Here is a 22743-nt window from a genome sequence, read left to right as displayed (position 1 = left end):
TGGCACTTGGCGGCTAAAGTTAAGCTGCATCATCTTGAATTCCCCTGAGTCTCTGATCGTTCCCTGCAATATTCATTCGTGATGGGCCTCATGCAAAACAGTTTGTTTTCTTAATTGCGATATCTGGTCCCCACTAGTGGTATAATTTAATTATGGGCCCTAATTCAAGTTTGTGGACTATCTTGGGCCTACTAATTTACAAAAACAAAATAACAATTACTTTTTAGCCCAAAAGTAATATTCTATCTTATATATTTCTCTTCTTTTACTGTATGCTATCGTACCAAATACGTTATAAAACCTACTTCCCTCGTTCCTAATTTATAAGACATACTACAAAAAATTGCGCTTATTAAGAAATCATTAAATGTGTCTAATTAGTGTATTGATTTTTTAAAAATGCATACATTCTTTCACATTTACCCTTTGTCATTTTCTCTCACTAACTAATGTATGATACGTGGTAATTAAAATTTTGGAATTGAAAATGTGAGGGGTATATATGGAAGAGTAGAATACTTTTTGCTATATTATTGTAAAAGGTCTTATATTTAAGAATATGAAAAATCTAAAACTAGGTCTTATAATTAGGAACAGATGAAATATGTTTTATAACGTATTTGGTAGGATAGTAAAAGAAGAGAAATATATAAAAATCAGTTATCTTTGTTCTTTCTCTCATAAATCAATTTTAATGTGAGAAGTATATATGGAAGAGGAGAATAACTTTTCCGCATGTTTTTCTCTACTCATCTTTTATCTTTGTTCTTTCTCTCATAAACTAAACAATACCAATGATTGAAAAATATTTGGGCAGGTACAACGGATGGAGATGATAAATTCGTAATGTTGTACATTTGTACTAAAATCTTGTAACAGAAAAACTCCGACGACGAAATATAAAAAGTATAGAATTATAGATGAATAAACACATGATACATTGTATAAATTTATAGCATCAGTCAAGCACAACGCACCGAACTAGCCTTGAAACTTAGACACACAATCAAGACGACACTATTACAACTACTCAATTGACTTTCATACAATTCTGGACCTTGAAACATGACAAACAAACACTGTCTAATAGGCAAGTATTTAAAGACCTCCTAAAACACAAAGCCAATAATTCATATTGGAGGAACATAAAATTTAGAAGTATTGATGCTTTCTTGATCTCAACATTGGGGCAGATCTGGTGGTGGTGGTATCACTGACTGTGATGGACCAACTCCATTCTCTACCAAAAGTGCCGTTGCCAGACCCCAATTTAGATGTGAGTCTATGTGACAATGCAAGAACCAAATTCCTGATTTGCAACAGAAAATGAAAGCAATTGGTTAATTTTCAATGCTATAGAGCCAAATATGAAATGTGTAAGTGAATATCGGAGAAGAAGACGGAGATCTTTGGAAAAAGAAATTGAAGTTCACTGTGAAGTGCGATGTTTGGATTAGCGTTGTCACAGTAAAGATAAAACTAATTTTGATAAAATTGATTATAATAAAAGTAAGTTCAAGGTAAAGTGATTTATGCTTTAATACATATATGGAAAAAATGGGCGCATGTAGCAGCCGTTAGAAACTGCCGCTAATGTGTGTGTCTTTTTTAGGTTCATAGAAAATGTATGTACAAGTGACATTTTCCAATTAATTATCTTCAAAGTAGAAGCTAGGCTCTCTATTCTCTAACTTTTAAGGAAATTATTTCAGGATTGAAATCAATTCTTCAGTTTCACTCCAAATATCTCTATTGTCATCCAAAACTGAGTGTACTCTACTGGAAGCTTGTGTAGCTTCTCATTTCAGCATTGATTATGAGAAAAGTGAAGTTTGATCAGCTACACGACATAAAAAAAATTCAATGAGTAGTAATGTTACCTGGATTATCAGCCACAAATCGAATGGCAACCCATCCTCCAGGGGGTGTTCCAATGGTGTTCTTCACAGGAGGGTCTACAAGGTTGAACCTTGCAGGGTCTGTGCTTGGATTGAAGTTACCAAAACCTGCACCAACTACAAAGAAATGGAACCCATGAATATGCATGGGGTGATCCTCAGTTGTGACAATGCTAGTATCCTGGAAAACAAGCTGCACACTGGAACCATATTTCAGCTTCAAGAGCTTAGTTCCTTTAATAGGTGTCCACAGACTGCGTGGCACGTTACCGGTATAATTGAATTGCAGAGGCGGAACCGGCGGCAAATCGGTGGTGAAGATACCAGGAATACCTTGGTAGTAGGCCTGCATTAAGGATGTGGTTCTGGGGAGCACAAAGGAATTGTTGTTGATGCTAGCAGCGAAGCGTGATCCATTTGGTCCCTGACAATTTGGACTATTAGGATTTCTGCAGAAGATTAGTCCTAACCCCACTGTGAAGAATAAATTCACATCAGCACTATTTTTGAAGACAACATTCTGGGATAGTCCTCTGATCCCTGATGTGAATGCTGTTGCGGTCGGGGTGTCATTGAAAGCCGGCAAGAGTGGCAATATGGGTGTTGAAGGTTGGACATTTCTATTGCGGGGTATGTATTCGAGAATCGCCGTGGTGGTGGTGTTGTCGAAGGCTGCATTCATGGCGGTTTGGTAGGCACGCGCTGCCATGTAGTACCGGCCGGGGGTTTGATCCGCGGTGACCAGGACATTGATTGTTTGGCCAGGTCCTATCATGAGGATTCTTGTGCTGAGGGGTTTGGTGTATGCAGCATCTGTGCCAACCACAGTCATCCTGTGGTTGGCAATTGAGAAGAAAAGTTCTTGATGGAGTGCACTGTTGACAACTCTCAAGAGGATTGTCTCCCCAGTTTGGACTGGAATACGTACAGTTCCTGCATCATACATTGTTATATCTTTTTAGTACGTGTTTGGAAATCCGTCTACAATTGATTCTTAAGCGAAAATCAATTCTGGGAACGGAAGAAGCTTGTGTAGGGACGAGACCAGGAAATGAGTAAGCGGGCCAAAATTTAAGGCACTAAAAATTTGAAGGGGGACGAAAACAACATTTGAATTTTATTTTATTAAAGAAAAAATTTCCTTTTGGAACGACCGATACTTTTTTGATGGACTTAGGTTCGTCCCTCTAGGTGCCAGAATTGATTATTAGAAAATAGGATGTGATTTAAATATGCTATTGGTCATTTCTGTATCATTAGAGAAGAAAAATCTGCATGGAACCTATGAGCTAGAATAATTCCAAACCTTGTCTTGAACATCTATAGAGATCACCAGGTTGACCATTGATGGTGTATGCAACTGATACACTTGGAGCTGCTCCTGTAAGTTGTGTCTGCCTTAGGATAATCATTGGATCCCTATTAAACCATTCCCCTGTGGATCATCACAATACAATCTGTTATGGCTCTGTCTTAATTTGCTTCATATAGAAATGATTTGAGTGTTCATTGTTGTGGAAAGTTTTGATTTCAAGTGCAAAGGAAAGTAGTACTAATAGAAGTGATTTGAGTAGAATGAAGTCATGGTTTTAGAAATGTACCAAGGAGGATTGGATATTCTTTCCTAGGCATAGAGAAAGGATAAGGAGAGCCCAATCTTGGATAAATGATGAAAGCTCCATAGACAGTGGCTCTTAGGAAGCCAGTGTGAGCATGCCACCAAAGTGTTCCTTCCTGGTTTTGAATTGTGAAGCGGTAAGTGTAACTTCCCCCTGGTTGGATGGGACACTGAGTCACATAACTGGGTCCATCTGCCCATGGATTTCTCAACATCCTTAATCCATGCCTGTTACACATGACACATAAGATTGTCAAGTATATAGATGTCTTTCAACTTGTAATTACGTTTAATGTACAGATATATCTGATTTAACTGGTTAAACTAATGACTCACTGATTTAACTTGTTCAAGTGTGTGTCATTGGCAATTTAGCATAGTGAATAAGACTAAGAGGTTACTTTCCCTTCCACCGTTCTCTTTATATTTGTTTCTAGCCTAGGAAACTAATCATAAGGAAATTGTTTTGGGTGAAGGGTAACATGTTTGGAAATCTTTTTACACTTGATCCTAACAGTAAGATCTAATTCTAGGAGAAGATATTGTGAGTAGCTTCTAGGTCTCATAATTGATCCTGAGAAAAGAGAACTTGCAACATGTTTGGAAATACTTCTGCAGTTGATTATGTAGTCAAAATCAATTCTGGGGAGAAGCTTCTGTGAGTAGCTTCTAGGTGTCAGAATTGATTCTAGTGAAAAATAAGTTAATCCAAACAAGCTATTAATCTAAACATGCTATTAACATAAAATTATGTGAGGGTGAGTGATGCTGGTACTTACCAGTGGATGGAAATGTTGTATGGTCCAGCATTAGTAACTTTGATTGCAACAGAATCTCCATTCCTCACTTGCACAGTTGGGCCCGGAAACTGCCCATTCACTGTGAGTATTCTTTGGGTTCTGCACAGCCTCTTCACTGGTGTAGTTTGAATCTATTCGGACCAATCATACAACTTATTACAATTGTGAAATGATATAAACTATACTTTAATAGCATGTTTGGAAATCTTACTAAAGCTAAAATCAATTCCAAGAACAAGCTTCTATGAGTAGTTTCTGGATGTCAAAATTGATTTTGAGGATAAATAAGTTGATCCAGACATGCGATAAAACTGATAACAAATATTGTGTGTAATCATTAAACAAAAACTTACAACAAATTCATGGCTATGATGAGTCCCTGAAGGTGAAGCAAGGGAAGCAATGATAGTATGTAGGCCAAGTAAAAGCCATAAGTAACATGTCTTGGTACTGAAGTGGATTGTCTTCATTGTTGTCTCAGAATTTGCTGGATGAAGTTACTTGAGTTATGTAGCATTGTTCTAATGTGCAACTATTTATAGAGTGATAAAGCTGGAAATGCCTGAATTGAACCATTTTTTTACATGGAAATGAAATTGTTTTGGCAATTATTTAATGAGCCAACAGATACTTGAAAATATAGAACTGTTAGCCTAACCATACTGAGGATTTGGTGCACCCACTTAAGCAATCAACTATGGAACTAATGCTAGATTCTGTGGTTTAGATATATAGCAGTGTACAGTGTGTGCTAGAAGTACAGCTGATGAATTAACAAATCTTCTTCAGAAAGTGCTTGTTATTGTTCTCATCATTTCGAACTCTTACACTAAACTTGCCTGAGAATGATAAAAGGAATTAAATTTATTCAGAAAGAAATCTCATGGGTAACTTTGGGGTAAGTATGAAAAATACAACTATTTTACCATAGTAAATAGGCCCTTCAAAATCAATCACTCCTTATTAGCTTCTAAATTACAGAGTAATATCTTTTTCAAAATACCATTTCACTAAAAACTAAAAAGGTAATGGAACAGATTGATTAACATTGAGTTTATGCACATAACTGTTCTCTTTTTTTTTTATATTACTTTCAAATAAGAGAAGAGTTTGAGTAATTTTCATGATGTCACAGTTCAAATGTCTTTGCTACCATTATACACCAAAAATAGAAAGAATTATAGTTTTTTTAATTTTTAGGCCTCCAGCTAACATGTCCAAATATTTCTTTAAGAGAACCTACTTAGTTCATAGTTATCTTCTTAACTTTTTTTCTCGGGGGTGTGGAGCTTGAATTATCACAATTATTATTAGCTCATTGTTTTATTTAATACTAAAGCGTTGCACAATACACACTTACACCACCAATAAAATCCAGCATAATTGATAAATAGCTAGGTATTGTAAACATTTAGTCTAGCTCGATCTCTGGGTGATCTATATGAAGAAAAATTTGTTGGAAGAATTTTAACTAATTTTATTTTGAAAAGCCAAATAATATTAATTGGGAGCACAAGGGGTGCCCCAGAAGCCTAACTACTTAATATGATTTCAGAATCTCGATGATTAGTCTCATGTTTGTACCTACCTACATAATGTGATTTTAGAGCCTCGAGATGATTAGTTTCATAATTGATGGGTGTGTAATACTTTGGAGAAAAAAAAATACACACTTTATGCAAAATGAAAAATGGAGCAGGGTAGCTACTCTAATTTTCTAACACAAAAGAAAGTTCTAAAATTTTGGTGTGGATAAAATGTATACTGATACTCAAAGTCTCAAACCATGATTTATGTGATGTTAACCTCATTTATGTGATGTTAACCTCCAATGCAATAGAAGCTGCAGTCATCACAGTTATGAGAATAAAAATTAAAAAGAAGAATGATGCTTTAAATTTAGTGAAATTTCAATTGGTGAATTGATATTTTTCATACACAGTGAAAAAGTTTGTTAAACTAGTGGGAGAAGAAAAGGTTTGTGAAATCAGTCATCTGCTCAACAATTCAAACACCAGTATGATCCACATTTGACAGGACTGTGATTTTTAATTCGAAGCACATTTCTATATTGTTTCTTTATGTTCTGACTCTGAAACATATGAGCATCTTTTCAACCTATTAAGGACCCATAACAGAAAAGAATTTCTAAATAATAGGGCAGTTATTGTCGGATCTGATTTTGGTTTGATTCGGTTGTGATGAGTAGTAGTTCCGCGTTTAGTTGACTATCAAATTATTAGCTGAAACAGTGTCTTTCTTTTTCTAAGAAACAGAAGTGCATGTTTAGTTCAATTCTAGCACTACAGGATTCATATTTTCAAAAGTAACTATTTGTTATTTTTAGATGTGGATCCCTATTAAATGTGAATCCGATTGAATTTTTGAAACACACAATAAAAATTCAAGCGTTAAGATGATATTAGATCAATTCTATATCTGTTACGAGATCTATCCACATATGTTTACTCTTGTAACACCTCTTAAAACAAGTGAATGTGTTAAGGTCTCCGTTAACCACAGAGAACAAAAATATACTTATAAAAGGCATAACAATCATCATTTCTCACTAACTTTTAACTTTTAACTTTTAGTGTTGAGTTAAATCTATTTCAAATTTAATTGTTTATTGCATAATATAAAAATAATATTTTTACCCAAAATTAAGAGAAAAAAGCGGTGATTGCTCATTTCGTTCTTCAACCATGTGGTTAAGGGTTCAATCATAATTTATGAGAATTGAACACATTTTATGATCAGTCATTTACCACTTAGCTAGTGTGAGCATTTGTGATGAGATAATTAGTCATTGCTAGTAATGATACCTACCTCGAAAAAGGGGTGTGGGTGTGGGGGAGTGGATTTAAACACCACTCACTCAGAACACCTAGCCTAGCCAGATGGAAAGTAATTAAAGAAGCAAATAAATTAAGGTGAAATCCAGGTATGAATGGAACACATGAACTCAGTTAGTTGAAAAGTGAAACAGCTTAACAAGGACATGGTCACATTTTCTTCAACGAAACCAGTTCTTGTTTAGTCATCATCAATCAAGGCACTGATTTATTTGACACAAGGTGCTTAATATAATTTCAAATGAAGCAGGTTTGATAAAGTTTACTTTCGATATTTCCCTTGTAAATGTTACTAGTTAATATATGGTTTGTTTGCTCACCTTGTTTTTCATGTATTAGGTAGTCTGCCACCTGACTTTAAACCGATCCCATCAATTATTCATAGAGTGAATGAAAATCGTAAGCATTCTCATTGAGTGTAAAATGAACTGATACAGAACCTTTATACTGAAGGTTATTAGATAACAATGAAAGAGTAAATTTAGAGAGTGTCTACCAGAATCTCTTAGTAGCTAATTACAAACTATGACTATAAGCTATTTGCTATTAGTATCTTCACATTCCCCCTCTAGCTGGGATTGGTTGAAGATGTCAACCATATGAAGCTTGGAAACCAAAAGTTGAAACCTTGTAGGATGAAGTGCTTTGGTAAACAAATCTGCGGTTTGATCTTGAGAGGACAAGGAGAGCAATTTCATAAACTCTCTTGAGATTTTCGCCTAACCACATGGAAATCAATCTCGAGATTCTTTGGGCGTTCATGGAATACAGGATTTGCAGCTATATGTAAGGCACTATTGTTGTAATAATACAAAACACCATATTTCAAAAGACTAGTCCCAAGATCCTGAATCAAATAAACCAACCACAATAGCTCATAACTTGTGAGGAGATCAAGACAATATTGTCTTTGGAAAAGAGAGATTCAACCGGTTAAGGAGCCACCTCAAGTCCTTAGAAATTTTTTAGCACACCAAGATCTTTGATGCCATAGGTTGAGTGAAGTATAGTTTTAACTTTTAACTAAGCTAATTTCTGCCAGATTAGCCCCTGTTAGAACTATGTCATTCACATATATCATCATGATTGGTATCCTCTCCTGGTTGTTTGATGAAGACAGAATGGCCTACTGATGTTTGCTTCTGTCGTAAGAAGAGGAAGCATGGAGGGACATTCAAACCATGTTCTTCTGGCCTGCTTTAACCCACAAAGGGATTTAAGCAACTTACAAACCTGATATTTGGAATTTCCAAATACCCCTTTTGGTAGTATCATTTAAACAACCTTTAAGGAGTGCGATCCAGATAAACAACATAGTACCCCCTATAGTAGAATAACGAGCATAACATTAGGAATCTAATACCTCATATTCTTCAAAATTAGCAAACTGCGATCCAGATAAGGAGTTTGATATTATTAAAATTTGGGAGACCTAACTCAACCTAAAAGTTAGTTCAAGAGTTTAGGGTTGCTCAACTTTTTACAAACGATTGTTTGATCATATCTTTAGACAATATGAGACTTCTAACTGATCTCCTAAAATTGAAATGGGAAGCAAAAGAAATGTTACGAAAGAAGAAGAGGCTAAAATGGGGACCAGGTAATAATATGGAAAAAAGGAAGAAGCGACACTTACGTTGACTTCAAATTGAATGTGAGAGCGACACACCAGCCTTTGGAATGAGAATAATTCTAAAAGCACAATGATTTTGGTGGCGACACATCAGCAAAGTTAGTATCATAGGGATTCTATTTTATAAACGACGTAGATAGATGTTTGAGAAGAATGACTGAAGTGATTCTCTTGTAGTATCAACACTAAAATAGTTTTTAATAACTTATAGTGACATTTTTTCAACCATTTTCTCTATGGCAAAATTTGGGTCATGATATCTCTTATTTTGCTTCTTTTTTATATGAATGTAAGACATTAGTATCTACTTTCGATTTATTTGATTTTTTTTTTGTGTTAGGAAAACTACTAAACGAGCTGCTGAGTTTGTTTTAAAATTAACGTATGATTATCCGGTTATTATTGGGTGGAGGATGTTGTCCCATGTCTAATTACTTTCCTTCATGCAAATGTATTGGGTTGCTTCTATCGCTTTCGCTTTCGTTACACTTAAAAAACCCATTTTCTCTACATAAACTATATTGAAAATAAAATTTTACTATAATTTTAACATTAAATATTGAAAAAAAACTAAGATGCTAGTTCATTTAATTTTTCTCATTTCAAAAATAAAATAAAATAGTTCATTTAATTTTTGATCAGCAGTTGAATCCTAACAGATCACCCAATCTGAGTCCTTGCATGGTCTTCTTCAACCTCACCATCTCAAACCATTACACCTCGGCGCACGTTAGCCTCCGCCACCGACACCTGCCACGAACACTGACACTCCAAACGCGATTTCCCCTTAACCTACACCCATTCCATTCCCTCACCACCACCACCAACCTCGCTGATCGAACAAGCAACATCACCCTCACACTTCTCCACTTTCCCAATCCCAATCGATCGAAGAAATCATCAAACAATGATGGACTCCGAGAATCATACCTCGGAGGAGCACCACCACCACCCTCTCTCCGCCGCCGCCGCGCCCAGAGAAGAAATGGAAAGCCTCGCCCTCCACGACGACGACGGCAACGGCGAGGTTTTGTCCAGCAGTAAATCCTACTCCAACTACCGCAGCGTCATGAGCACTCTCTCCGAATCCCGACACCCTCTCTCGCCGCCGATCGTCTCCACTCCCGCCGAATCCGATCCCCTCCTATCTCCGCCGATGAATCACCACCACAACCGGGAATTCTCAAACCCTAACTCCCACGATACTTCCTCCTACCTCGACCCGCCATCCTACGCCGACGCTGTTTTCAGCCCCTTCGACGGAGAAACCGCCTCCAACTGTGTCGATAGCCCTACGAGCAGCTCTGATGGGCTTTCCCTCTCGAGATCCCCTTCTTCGAGCTCGGAGTATTTGAAAATAACCGTTTCGAATCCGGTGAAGGAGCAGGAGAATTCGAATTCGATTGTTCCCGGTGGGAGTAGTTACGTGACGTATTTGATCACGACGAGGACGAATGTTCTGGAGTTTGGCGGGTCTGAGTTCGCGGTGAGGAGAAGGTTTAGGGATATTGTGACGCTATCCGATCGGTTATCGGAGGCGTATAGAGGGTTTTTCATTCCGCCGAGGCCGGATAAGAGCATTGTGGAGAGCCAGGTGATGCAGAAACAGGAGTTTGTGGAGCAGAGGAGGGTGGCGTTGGAGAAGTATCTTCGAAGATTGGCGGATCATCCGGTGATCAGGAAGAGTGATGAGTTCAGGGTGTTCCTGCAGGTTCAGGGGAGGATGCCGCTGCCATTGACGACGGACGTGGCATCGAGGGTTTTGGATGGTGCGGCGAAGCTTCCCAAGCAGTTGCTAGGGGAGAGTGTGATTGCCCCGCACGAGGTTGTGCAGCCTGCCAAAGGGGGAAGGGATTTGATGAGGTTGTTTAAGGAGTTGAAGCAGTCTATGGCTAATGACTGGGGAGGTTCCAAGCCACCGGTTGTGGAGGAAGACAAGGAGTTCCTGGAGAAGAAAGAAAGGATTCAGGAACTTGAACAGCAAATCAATGGTGCATCTCAGCAGGTGTTATTTTCTTGTGGTTTTATATTATCAGTGTCACTTTCAATTTCAGCTCATACATTGTGCATATATATACTTCTGTCTGTCTGCTTATGTGTCTGATACCTTGTCTCTTACATTCTTTTATTGAGTTTATGATGTGTGCTCACTGTCACTTTGAATTTGAGATCATCTTTGTAGTTTATATCCCTCTAGTCTTAGTTTATTTGGCTGTTTGGTTATTGTCTACTATAAATTTTCTCATAGTGTACCGATTTGATGCAGGCCGAATCACTTGTCAAAGCACAGCAAGATATGGGAGAGACATTGGGTGAATTAGGGTTGGCATTTATTAAATTGACAAAATTTGAGAATGAAGAGGCTGTCTTGAACTCGCAGAGGGTACGGGCTACTGACATGAAAGGTGTTGCAACCGCTGCTGTTAAAGCTAGCAGATTATATCGAGAATTAAATGCTCAGACTGTGAAGCATTTGGTATGTAGCAAATTTTTTGTAATATTAATTTTTTAAATATGCATTCCTCATTTTCTATTTTAAGATATTCTTTCCAATATATATTTACCATAGGTTGGCAACTTGACATATATTCTTACAAAGGTCTCACTCTTCCTTGATATAGGGAAATTCAGTAAATATGTTGACATTTTCCAATTTATGCATAGCAGGATACGCTTCATGAATATCTTGGATTAATGTTGGCAGTTCATAGTGCATTCTCGGATCGTTCTAGTGCACTGTTGACAGTGCAGACTCTTCTATCAGAACTGTCTTCTTTGCAGTCAAGAGCTGAAAAACTTGAAGCAGCATCATCTAAAATTTTTGGAGGTGACAAATCGAGGATTCGTAAGTTAGAGGAGCTACAGGAAACCATAAGAGTCACTGAAGACGCCAAAAACATTGCAATTAGAGAATACGAGCGGATCAAGGTTGGTTTAAGTGTTTTAAGAATTTTATTTCTCTGAGGCTAGTTTGTGACAGGGTCGTCAATGGCGGATAGTGTAGTGTAGCGGCAAACCCAAAAAACGCTATTTCGAGCGCTATTGCGGCGCTATAGCGACAAATAGCAGTGAATAGTGGCGTAGCGGTGAACCCCTAGGGTGCTACGCTATAGGCTATTGCACCGCTATAGCGCGCTATTAACAAGACTGGTTTGTGATCAAAATACTAAATGATGCATTTCAATCTTCTATGATTTGGTTGATAGTGTTTATCCTTCTTGGGATCCATCAAATTTTTGTTTTTTTCCGATTTCTTGTTCTATATATATAGAATTAAATTTTTGACATTAATGTTGATTGAAATAGAGGTTCAACTCTTTGCATTTGTAGACCTAAGTGTGTTTGTAAATTTGTAGATTGAGCTCCTCCTACATACATCCACATTGGTAACATTTCCCTAGTGTTAGATATTGCGGTCATTAGGCAATTAGTTTTTTTGTTTGTGGGTTTGGACTTGTATTAGTAGTATTGGCAGTTGTTATTAGTGTAAATAAAAGCATTTGGTTTGGCTGATAACGCATCACATCTATCAATCATACTCTCAGTTTACCACTAATAGTTGACTTTCTCTCTTTTCTTGCTTCCCTTACCTTAAAACCTGATATTCTTAATATGGAATGAGAGATTCAGAGCAGTACCATTCATCTTCACGAGAGTCTCCTTTCTTTGGTATTGAGTTCACCACAATTGGTTACTTTCTCTCCTCTGTTCCCAATTACTCTCTCCTCATTATTTAAATCAGAATCGGTTCTCACAGGGTTGCTGTCGTGACCCTCTTCTGCTGTGAATATAATTTTATTATTCTTAATGAAGGTTACTAGTCCTTCTATCTTCCTATACCTAAACCTTATAGTTTCAATGCGGTATCAGAGCCTCTATGACCAAATGGTCTTATATGGCACAGACCATTGACAAATTTTCTGTCAAACTCTAATGTTCATCTGTTTCTGTTTTGGTTTCTTTCCCTTAAATTCTGCTTGACTAGAGGTGATTTGAGAAACTACTGATTATGTTTCTGTCATGTTTTAATGGTTTTGAGATTTTCTACTAAGCAACTGTTTTTGGTTTGCCTTTCTTCCTTCTGTTATTACTGATTCTTTCAGATCTTTTGTGACTTCTTCTGGTGCTTCTTTCTAGTTTGATTGTGGTTTTGATGTGACCTTCCCTCCTTTCTTCTCTTTTGTGCCAGTTCGTCCAAAACATTATCTAATGTAAATTTTTGCTTGTCTTCTAATGTGTGCTGTTTCAAATTCATAGAACTGGTTTTCCTCCTCCACAAAGTTCCTTTTCTCATCTTGGTCATGACTTGGGATGTGCTTTGTTTGGTGGCTGAATTATTATTCTGCCTCTGGTAGGCATGTTTTTTTGTTCTTCTGTTTTTGTTCAGTGTGTCTGATGTAGGGGACACTTGAGGTGGTCCGGTAAAAAAACAGTCCACTGGCGAATCCTTCAAAAATAACAATCAGATAATTGTTAAAAAGATTGAATGGTCCAGATGAGTGGTGAAAGTTTTGACTATGGTTTTCTGATATTTGCACTTTTGCTGACAAATCTCAAGATCTTTGACCTCCCTCTCTGCTGCTGATAGAATCTCAAATTCTCATTTGGATTCTCTTGGTTAGAATTAACATTATGGTTATTTTCTTGCTGTTGTTCTCCCTGGCCCCATCACTCTAACTGGACCCTTTACTCTTAACAACATCACAACTGTTGGTATGGTCCTCAAAGTTTCTAAATAAATCTCAGCTTGTACCCCACTTTAAAAATTGAAAAGCTCAGCTTGTATCCCTTTTACATCACAAAGATGTCAAAAACAGCTATCTCTGGATGAAGAACAGCTAAAACCACACCACAGTTGGAGCTAAAACCATTACCATTGAAGGAGGAGAAGAAGAAGACAAGACAGGAGAAGATGGGTAATGGCACTATTTGATGTATGTTCCATGTTCCATATTTCCATGTCCTGTTTGGCATTGAATTGAGGCTATTGGTGTAATTTTTTGTGGTCAAGCTTGTCAAGGGTTTTGTTTGAGCTTGAAGACTTTGGACGCTAGTAAAGGACCCCCACTCAGTGGTTGGAGATTCTATTGGAAGTGGGAGGCATGATACATCGAATTTGGGGATCAGCTTGGAGGCAGTGTTGTTAGTGGCGGATGGCGGAGAGCCAAAAACCCACCATGGCTGATAATTTATAACACTGCTTGGAGGTCGAGTCTACCCACTGAGTCAATTGGTGTCTAACTTCTAAGACTCTAGAAACTTTCTCATCTGCTTGGGATTTGTGATGAGAAGATATTGCCGTGTTATGTGATTCAGGGGGAGTATGAGTTGCATAAGTTCTTTGCTAGATGGGCTAGTGTTTTGTGTCGCTTAAGTTTTTGTTTTTGTTTGGGAGGGAGGGGGTGGCTGTCTTGAGATATTACAGTTATTAGTCTTATACGCTTGTTAGTAGACAGTTGTAGTTCTCGTACTTGTCCTACTTATTAGTATAAAAAGGACTTGTAGAGTATAGGGTTTAGACCCCTTAGGTTTAAATAGAGTTCAGGCAATTCAGCATAAAAAATTATATTGATATTAATGTGAATGATATGTTGAATGGTATACATCAATTAAAGCACTGATCTTTAATTTGTACTAATATTAGACTCCTAATTTTAATAAAGTAATGAAACAAGTCTTACTATATAGTAAATATGAAAACAAATCCTAGTGGATAATCTTAGATAATCTTAACTTACTCTGTATTATAAGATATACTTCTTACATTCTAACATCTATCAATCATATTTTGGATTTATTATTTAGCTGCCTTCCTTTATTTTTCCTTCTCCTAACCCTGATCCTGAAATTCTTAACACTAAGCATATGTGGCCATTATCAAGTTGATCCCTGCTGTTTATTCTAAATCATCAATTAGAATCCCTGTTATTTTGAATCACAGCAAATACCCCATTTAATAAGCTGGCAATGTGATATGATTTAGGTGATCTATAATCTAATGTTCTGTTTGCAGCATTGCTTTGTATATGGTTGTTATATTGTGAAGGATACATACAAATGATTAGGAACTTATTATATAGCGTACGGTCAGAAACAGTACTTTGTATAGGGTGATGTCTACTCTCTCTTTTCTTTTACTTCCATGTTATCAAACATCTGTTAGGGTGATGTCTACTCTCTCTTTTCTTTTATCTGGCTGGGCCTTTCCAGAAGCATCTTTTTTATTATTATTGTTTGAATTTAACATGCTATGTCTGGCCTTTCAACTGGATGTTATCTCTCTTTTCTCATATCTGCATTTCTATGTCCAATCCTAAAATATCTCTTTGAATGTTCGCATACATTGATTTGCGTGTCTATTTTCATTGTAAGATTTTCTTGTTTCATCTGGTATTTCCTTTCTGCATTATACTTATATTTTAAGTTTACCTTTTGTGTAACTGGATATTGAATGACTATCATGCCAATGCAGGAAAACAATAGGAGTGAACTTGAAAGACTGGATAGCGAGAGGCAGGCTGACTTCTTAAACATGTTGAAAGGATTCGTAGTTAATCAGGTATGGTCTATGTCTGTTCTTTTTAAGTGCCTCCTTAAGTAGAATTAGCTTTGAGGTGATTATTGTTGACATGTATAACCCCTCGTCATGTTAGTGAAGGAATCTCATAATTGATAAATCGCTCAAGTGTCTGAACATGTTCATTTAGTGTGTAACTAATTGCTGTTTGATCATGTTAGATGATGACTTACGTTTTAGGGAACTTTATACTTACATTGTTAAAGAATATGGTGAAAGACAAACTAAGAACAAGTAGTCGACTTGTTAGAGTTTAAAGTTTCATGAGGTGAAGACAAAATAAGATGATTTCTTTTGTATCATGAAAACTTACTGGAGGATGTACTGAAAAAAGAAGAAAAAAATAAAGGAAAGCTGCTAGAGTAATGTGAATATAATATATTGTATTTTGTTCTATGTATATTGTCTGACTGAAGCACTAAAGTATGTTTGGGAAACTCAGCCTCCCGTTTTCTCCAATTATGATGCTAAAATCATATGAGAATCACACTTTTCAATAAAAAAACGTGAAAGGAGCTCAATGGCTCCATTGGATAAAATGTAGTAGTACTTTTTGTAACTAATACAAGCACACTCTAAGCACCTCAAAGAATGAAATTGAGTATTTAAAGTGGAACTAGCTGTGCTAGCTGGTTCCTTCAATCTTTGATGAAAAGAAAGATAGTGGAGAACCTGGCTGGTGGTTCTTTTTGTTACCTGTGAACATAATTCTATTGCGAATGATATTCAAAAGTCATACGGCGACAGTATCATCTTTAACTGTTGAGTGAGTGAGTCTTGTGCATGGAGCTTATGGAAGTTTGGTCTTGTTTTGCCTTGTTGCAAGCATTTTATATAATTGTGCATGTTGAGTTTGAAGCGGTGTCTCGTAGAAATTGCAATGTTGCATAGAATACTCTCTTCTGCAGTGGGTCATAGGTGCACCATTAATGAAATAGATCGACATAGTTTAGATTTCCTAAAAAAATGTTAGAATTGTGCAAGATTGCTTATTTTTTTTTTCTTTCAAAGAGATGCTTAAGAAGCCAGAGAATACAAGGCTCCAGTGTTCTACTAATCCATGCCTTATAAGAATAGTTGGAGAACGACTTAAATGCTTTTGTAAGCGGTTCTATTATAATCTTATGGCTAAATTATGAGAACTAAAATGCTGTATATTTCAGTCAATCTTTGTTTAGTTATCATCATGTCGCTTCTTTTGTTGTTTGATGCTCTCTTTCGTTGCATTCATCTTCTGATTTGTATCCGTGTTACTAAGTCTCTCTGTGAAATGATAGGTGGGGTATGCTGAGAAAATAGCTAATGTCTGGACAAAAGTTGCTGAAGAGACACGAAAATATGTGAATGAAAGCACTTAAGCTCTGGCTATTAATTTGATTTTCATCCTTATTCATTGATGTAGCATTATGTAGTCATGACAATAAACATAATGAAGCACTTTGGGGGCTTTTTCTCACTTGTATCACAAAGAACATTTCTTACACATCATTCCAAGGATACTTGGTGTTGTACATTACTTGCTATAAGTTTGGCTCCTGCAGCTTTTCCGAGGTTTTTGTTTACCACTATTTGTTTATATTTTCTTTTCCGATAGTCTAAAGCAGTCACTCACTAAATTTTGTAAGCATACTGTACTGTCTGTACATGAATCATTTCAGCCAACTGAGTTTTTTTTTTGTTAAATGGAGGAGTTACGTCCAACTGAGATTGATTTGTGTTTGTATCCATCAGTCTTTTTTTAATGATTTTTTCTCTAACTTTATAAGCGCGTAGAGTGAACAACTCATGTACTCATTAATTTCAATTCAAATCCATGTTTAAATAGTTCATATAGTTGCTATAATAATTGAATTAAAGGGTTGTATTGTGCACTGTTGGTTTTTAACTGTTTCACACATACATTCATTCGAATTCCGTTAAATAAAAAAAATATTTTTGTTGTAATTAAAATTAAAAGTAGATAGACGTGTGTCAAAGTGTGATTGGATGAGTGCATATCCATTAACTAAACCGTGCATACCCAATTAAACAGAGTGAATCAAGGAACAAAATGGAAGAATTATTCATTATGTGTATAATTTGATATTTCACTTATTTTCTTTCAAAAGAAAGAGAGATAATTCACTTATTTGAGAAGTAACTCTAGTGAAAGTTTAAGCAATTTCTTCTTGTGAAAGATGCATTATATGAATTCAATAGTTGTATTTTAAGTTCTTGATTAATTAAATTTTATCGTTACAAAATTTGATTGATAGTTTATTAGATAATTTTCAATTTACCCAACATGTGTCCATAGCGGTGGTATAAAGTGGTGGTTTGAATTTTTACGTCGAGAGTTCGATTTTTTGAAGCTGCACTCTTAGAGATCTTTAGTCTTTACCGCAACTAAATCAAAACTGTGAGAGTGATTAAATCCACCAAAATAAAAACTGAAATTAATGATTTTTTTCATACATGTATATAATTATGATTTTTTTTTGGTACATATATAATTATGATTAAATCATAATATGTGTCATGGCAGCCAAACCACCGGCGAAGGAGCTTTGTAGATATGTCATAGTACGTGAGGCTTCGCTTGATAAGTTTCATAACAGATACCTTCCAAAACCATCTAGTGCTTTTCAGTCATGGTGACTTTTTAGAAAACGGTTAGGGTATGTTTGGATTGATAAGAGAGAATACAATGTAATAGAATGAAAATTATTTGTATTATATTTAATTATTTTATTTTGTGAAATGATGTTGAAATTTAATGGAAAGCGATGAAGTTTATTAGAACATCTCCAATACTAGTTCTTATTTCTTAGTTTTTAGCACTATTCATGTGGGTCTGTATTGCCACATGTGCTTAAGCAACTCTTAAGTAATTTTGCTTCAACCATGAGTTCTTAGTTCTTACCACTATTCATTTGGTCCCACCAACCACATTATTTATACTTTTTTATTTTCATAAAGTAAAAAACAAAACTCATAAAGTAATAAAGTAATTTGGATGAGAGAGAAATAATGAATATTTTAAGCTAAGAACTCAAAAAGTAAAACTTCTTATATAAGAACTGAGTTCTTATTTTTAAGAACTAAGAGCTCCATGTCAGCACCTCCAATGGTAAAGTTCTTAGTTCTTAGTTCTTAACTAAAAAATAAGAACTAAGAACCTTGCATTTGAGATACTCTTACACCACTTGCTATTACTTACTATCAACTTTCCAATTCAACAGTTTTTTTATGGAAAAGGGGTGGAATATGGAATGTAAATACTTATAAATATTTCCTATTCAACCATTTGGATGTCCAGGTGCAACCCCTACATCATCTTGTAGGGTTGGTTGTGCCTGTGTTGGCCTCTGTGGAGCATCCCGCTCCTCTTGAGTCTCAGGTCCACCACCTGCTCTTGTTGTGGCTTAGTCTCCGAGACTCGACCACCATTTGTGTCCACCAGCATATCCACTGAAACGCCCATCAGTGGGGTGAAGAGCATGCTGACGATGTCCCAACTACGTCTACATCTAACGTCACCCTCTCAACAATCGGATATAGAGTTAAGCAAGTCTGAATCCATAAGATGGCGCCAATGTTCTTTTTTAGTACAAGATCACCCTAAAAAGGAAACCCTAACAAATAATATATGTTAAATAGAGATAATGCAGCTGTCATTTAATAAATGAGCAAAATGTATTTCTTTTTACCACAAATGACCTCTCTCTTATAGTGGGGGTGGTCCAAACCCTAATCCTAATCTAATTGGACTCTTCGGTCTCATAAATCCTTGACCCAAGAATCCTTACAAGGAAAATATCCTAAAGTCTGATACCTATAGGGCGTCCCCTAGCCCAATTAAAGTTAGGTTGCCCTCCTTGTTAATTGCTTGTCATCTATGCATTGTTCAATTTTCTGGTTTAGGATTTGGTGCCAGTGTTGATTAGGCTGGTACTAAATGTTGTAGTTTAATATTTTGTATGTATGTGCTGACTATAAGGATAATATGATATCTTACATATTTTTTAAATTTTCCTTTCTAATGGTTGGAATACCCTTTGTCTCTCCCGTCAATTAATTATTGTTGATATGCAAGCAGTTGAAACTAAGAAATTCCGCTCTAAAATATTGCCACGATTCCCCAATTGACTGTGGCATTACAAGATACTTATTGCCACGGTTCCCCACTTGACCGTGGCAATAGATGTAACATATTGCCACGGGTCTACGCTTGACCGTGGCAATAGAGATCACATATTGCCACGGTTGCCCTTTTTTACTGTGGCAACAGGCGAAACAATTGCCACGGTTCGCCCATAAACCGTGACAATTGAGCAATTGCCACGCAGGCTATCACCACGGTTTAACAGTGGCGAAAGGGCGTGCGAAACCGTGGCGAAAAGTCTTTTCTGTAGTAGTGCGATCATTATCTATCAATCAATATTTCTGTTTTAAAAAAATAAATGTATAATTATATGTTATGAATGAAAGTATCAATTTAGAGTCTCCACATTGGTTGAAAAAGGTTGATTCTTGGCCTTAATTTGGTTTCTATAATTTATCAATTAAACATTGGAACTTTTTGTTGAGTTTACAATGGAATATTTGTTGAGAATTCAATTGTGAGTTGGAGTCCCACATTGATTAAGTATGAGTGAGGATAATACTTTATTCGAGATGTGACCCATAAACCTAATGCCATAAGATTTTGGGTTAAGATGTAGCGTCGATATCTCTTGGTGTCTTGCTCCTAGCTCAATGAGCTCCCCTCTCTCCCCCAACATATATTCTCACCAAAGGTTTTTTTAGTTCAAGAACTGGCATACGTAACAAGTGGTCTTGATTCTGAAAACTTTGCCTCTTTCTTCCTTCCAATGTAAGTTGGTAATTTTGCTTACAATTTGGAACATAAAAATAGATAACCTAAAAACCCTTATGGTAAATGAAATTGTAGATGGTAAATGTCAGCGAAAGCAACAAAGTCATAATTCAAGAGATATGCACTGAGCCTACATGCTCATACGTGTATGCTCTGATTGAACTTGGTACCATGAATTTGGTGTTGAGTGGCTCCAATCCAGATTATGGTACCCTACTACCCTCGGACTCTGCTATTCTTCCTAATGGGCCTGAGCTGAGCGGCGGGCCCATGACTGATGTTTGATCTAGAGGGTGTTTAGGCACATTTTCATATCAGATATTGGTTGAAGAAATCCAAGCACCAATGCCTCCTGCCATAATGTATTCTTTGTGCAATTTGATGAAGTGCACAATTGAAACATCCAAGCGAAGATGATGAGTTTCAACTCTTTGATTGCTGATAGTAAAAAAATTGATTAACATTCCAAATTAATTAGAATAATTTACATTAGTACTTTATTAGGATTGATGTCCATTGGCTTGCAAAATCTATTTCTTTTGTGACCAAGAATCTACGATGTGCTATTTTGCTTTGATATATAAGGATGTGCATGGTTTCACAACATGAATGATGAGGTGTGCTCGAGTATTCAGAACAAGGGGAACAAGTCAATAAACTCACCTTATAATTCGGTTTTTTTAGCATGAGACTAAGCTTGGATTTGACAAACATTCATTGTTATATATCCTGGTTGCTATTCGTTTTTTTCTTTCTTTATTGGCGTTGCATGTGCTTAGTTCTTTATTAAGACAATGTGTATCTCGTATCCATTTAAATTCAATAAAATTTCACTTTCAAAAAAAAATTTGGCAAACAATTTGAATCTGCTATATATAGTTTGTGTACGAAATTTTGGTTTTATCGAGGTTGATATGAATACAAGGGCAGAGCCTAATGTTGGATGACCTTTAACAGATGTTGTGCACACTGTGGATCGATTTGGTCCAATGGAGATCTTGGTGCTGGATAGTTGCGACAGAAAGGGAATTTTGTTGGTCCTTGTTTGAGTGGAAGTATGATCAATGCTCATGCCTCTTATAGATTTGACTTGGTTTGATCTACTTTGGTTAATTGGTCTAGCTGTGAAGTCTGTTGGGGTGTATTGAGTGATTACATAAGGTTGAGGTGGGGACAAGAGTTAAGGAATGGATGAGGATCTTTCTTGTTCCATTGCTTCTGATTTGCTCTTTAAGCTTCTTTGCTTTTCTATTTCTTTAATCTATGTATTTGGGTTCTAGCACCCCTTATATTAACATTTAATAATTTTCTAAAAATGAAATATATATATATATATATATATATATATATATATATAAAGTTTAGAAACATCACCTCTCAACATCGGACAATTACTAAGCTAACAAAAGGTTAGCAAAATCCAATTGCTATAACAAAAACCTCTGAAACATCCCTACAAGCATGAAGCAATGCTTTAACACCTCACCAAACAACAACCCCTATAGCCTACATAGGTCTCCATTTGAAGTCGTAAGCAGCGACAAGTTTAACTAAATGAAATGCAATAAAGCTCCACGACACCTGAAAACAGAGATCCAACAAGTAGTACAAACCAAAAAGATCCAACAGGATAAGACAAACACACGCTATAGAGCTGGGACCGAAAGCCTAAGCAAACTGCAACAGAAAAAGAAAAACCATCCAAGACCTCCAATAACAAGAAACAACAATGACATAAGATCGACAAAACAGATCCAACAAACATCTTCACAACACGAACCACGGTAGCCGGAGCATCTAAAAACCCAAACACGAATCAGGCTCAACATCGACTAAAATCAACTCTGCCTCACCTGACCAAAAGCAAAAAAAACTGAAAGGAGGGCCATACAAACCAAACCAAATGCCACAACACCAAAGATCACTCCACAAAACCGAAATCGCACAGAGAAGGTGATACTAAGACCACCACAAATGATCTAGGTCACCACCACCGCTATACAAAGAAAGCTCAAGCCCACCCACCATCACTGTTTAAAAGGAACGACCCACAACTAGCGGTGGTCCCAACGACGGTCCACAAAAAGTAAAACCACCCAACCACCATCCTGAGCACTCCACCACGCAGATATATGTGAGGGAGAACAAAGGATCAAATATGAGAAAGAACAAATCTGACAAAAATCGGGCATAGACGACGAGCATGAAACTCCGAGACGAAATAGACGAAGCCATGCTGTTATGAATAAGGCACGCCGTCGGGAACTGAAGCACAAATAGAAGTAGAGTAGGGGACGAACTGCCGGTTGGAGGAAGAGGACGTCAACGAAGGTGGGGAAGAAGAAAACGTTGCTAAAAGAAGATAAACGGAAAAGACACACCATCAACGAAGGAGGGATACCGCAACAAGCGGCGCGACGGCCACCCAAACAGATCTGAGTCAATAGAGAGGGTTAGAGAGAGAGAAAAAAAACACACACCTAACAACCCTTCATTACAAAACT

The 22743-nt window shown here is 36.7% G+C and overlaps 2 protein-coding genes across 3 annotated transcripts; one reads left to right on the top strand and one right to left on the bottom strand.

Annotated features, from left to right (window-relative positions):
* Positions 1-895: 895 nt before the first annotated feature.
* On the bottom strand, positions 896-4837 carry LOC130733936 (laccase-3-like). Its single transcript, XM_057586226.1, has 6 exons — positions 4670-4837; positions 4296-4447; positions 3500-3744; positions 3205-3333; positions 1881-2831; positions 896-1309 (listed from the first exon to the last, which is right to left on the bottom strand). The coding sequence occupies exons 1-6, from the start codon at positions 4784-4786 to the stop codon at positions 1179-1181; spliced, it is 1725 nt and encodes a 574-aa protein (XP_057442209.1). The 5' UTR covers positions 4787-4837; the 3' UTR covers positions 896-1178.
* Positions 4838-9438: 4601 nt separating this feature from the next.
* On the top strand, positions 9439-16931 carry LOC130733935 (sorting nexin 2B). Of its 2 annotated transcripts, none has more exons than XM_057586225.1 (5): positions 9439-10809; positions 11071-11280; positions 11472-11732; positions 15277-15363; positions 16659-16931. In XM_057586225.1, exons 1-5 carry the CDS (start codon positions 9712-9714, stop codon positions 16737-16739), a joined length of 1737 nt encoding a protein of 578 aa, XP_057442208.1. In that variant the 5' UTR covers positions 9439-9711; the 3' UTR covers positions 16740-16931. The 2 variants fall into 2 exon arrangements, with proteins under 2 accessions (XP_057442208.1, XP_057442207.1); XM_057586224.1 differs by having other exon boundaries at positions 11469-11732.
* The last annotated feature ends 5812 nt before the right edge of the window (positions 16932-22743 follow it).

The sequence above is a fragment of the Lotus japonicus genome, chromosome 1, assembly GCF_012489685.1.
Source record: "Lotus japonicus ecotype B-129 chromosome 1, LjGifu_v1.2".
Classification (NCBI taxonomy): Eukaryota; Viridiplantae; Streptophyta; class Magnoliopsida; order Fabales; family Fabaceae; genus Lotus; species Lotus japonicus.
Note: the sequence above shows the minus strand (reverse complement) of the source record. Positions and strands in the feature narration are given on the sequence as shown.

Bases quoted from the DNA above. Each gene is read 5' to 3' on its own strand.
- LOC130733935 (XM_057586224.1), top strand. From the start codon at position 9,712: ATGATGGACTCCGAGAATCATACCTCGGAGGAGCACCACCACCACCCT. The intron at 10,810-11,070 runs GTGTTATTTTCT...GATTTGATGCAG, and splicing joins TCAATGGTGCATCTCAGCAG to GCCGAATCACTTGTCAAAGC. The intron at 15,364-16,658 runs GTATGGTCTATG...GTGAAATGATAG, and splicing joins AAGGATTCGTAGTTAATCAG to GTGGGGTATGCTGAGAAAAT.
- LOC130733936 (XM_057586226.1), bottom strand. From the start codon at position 4,786: ATGAAGACAATCCACTTCAGTACCAAGACATGTTACTTATGGCTTTTA. The intron at 3,334-3,499 runs GTACATTTCTAA...GATGATCCACAG, and splicing joins AGAATATCCAATCCTCCTTG to GGGAATGGTTTAATAGGGAT. The intron at 2,832-3,204 runs GTTTGGAATTAT...TGTATGATGCAG, and splicing joins CTATAGATGTTCAAGACAAG to GAACTGTACGTATTCCAGTC.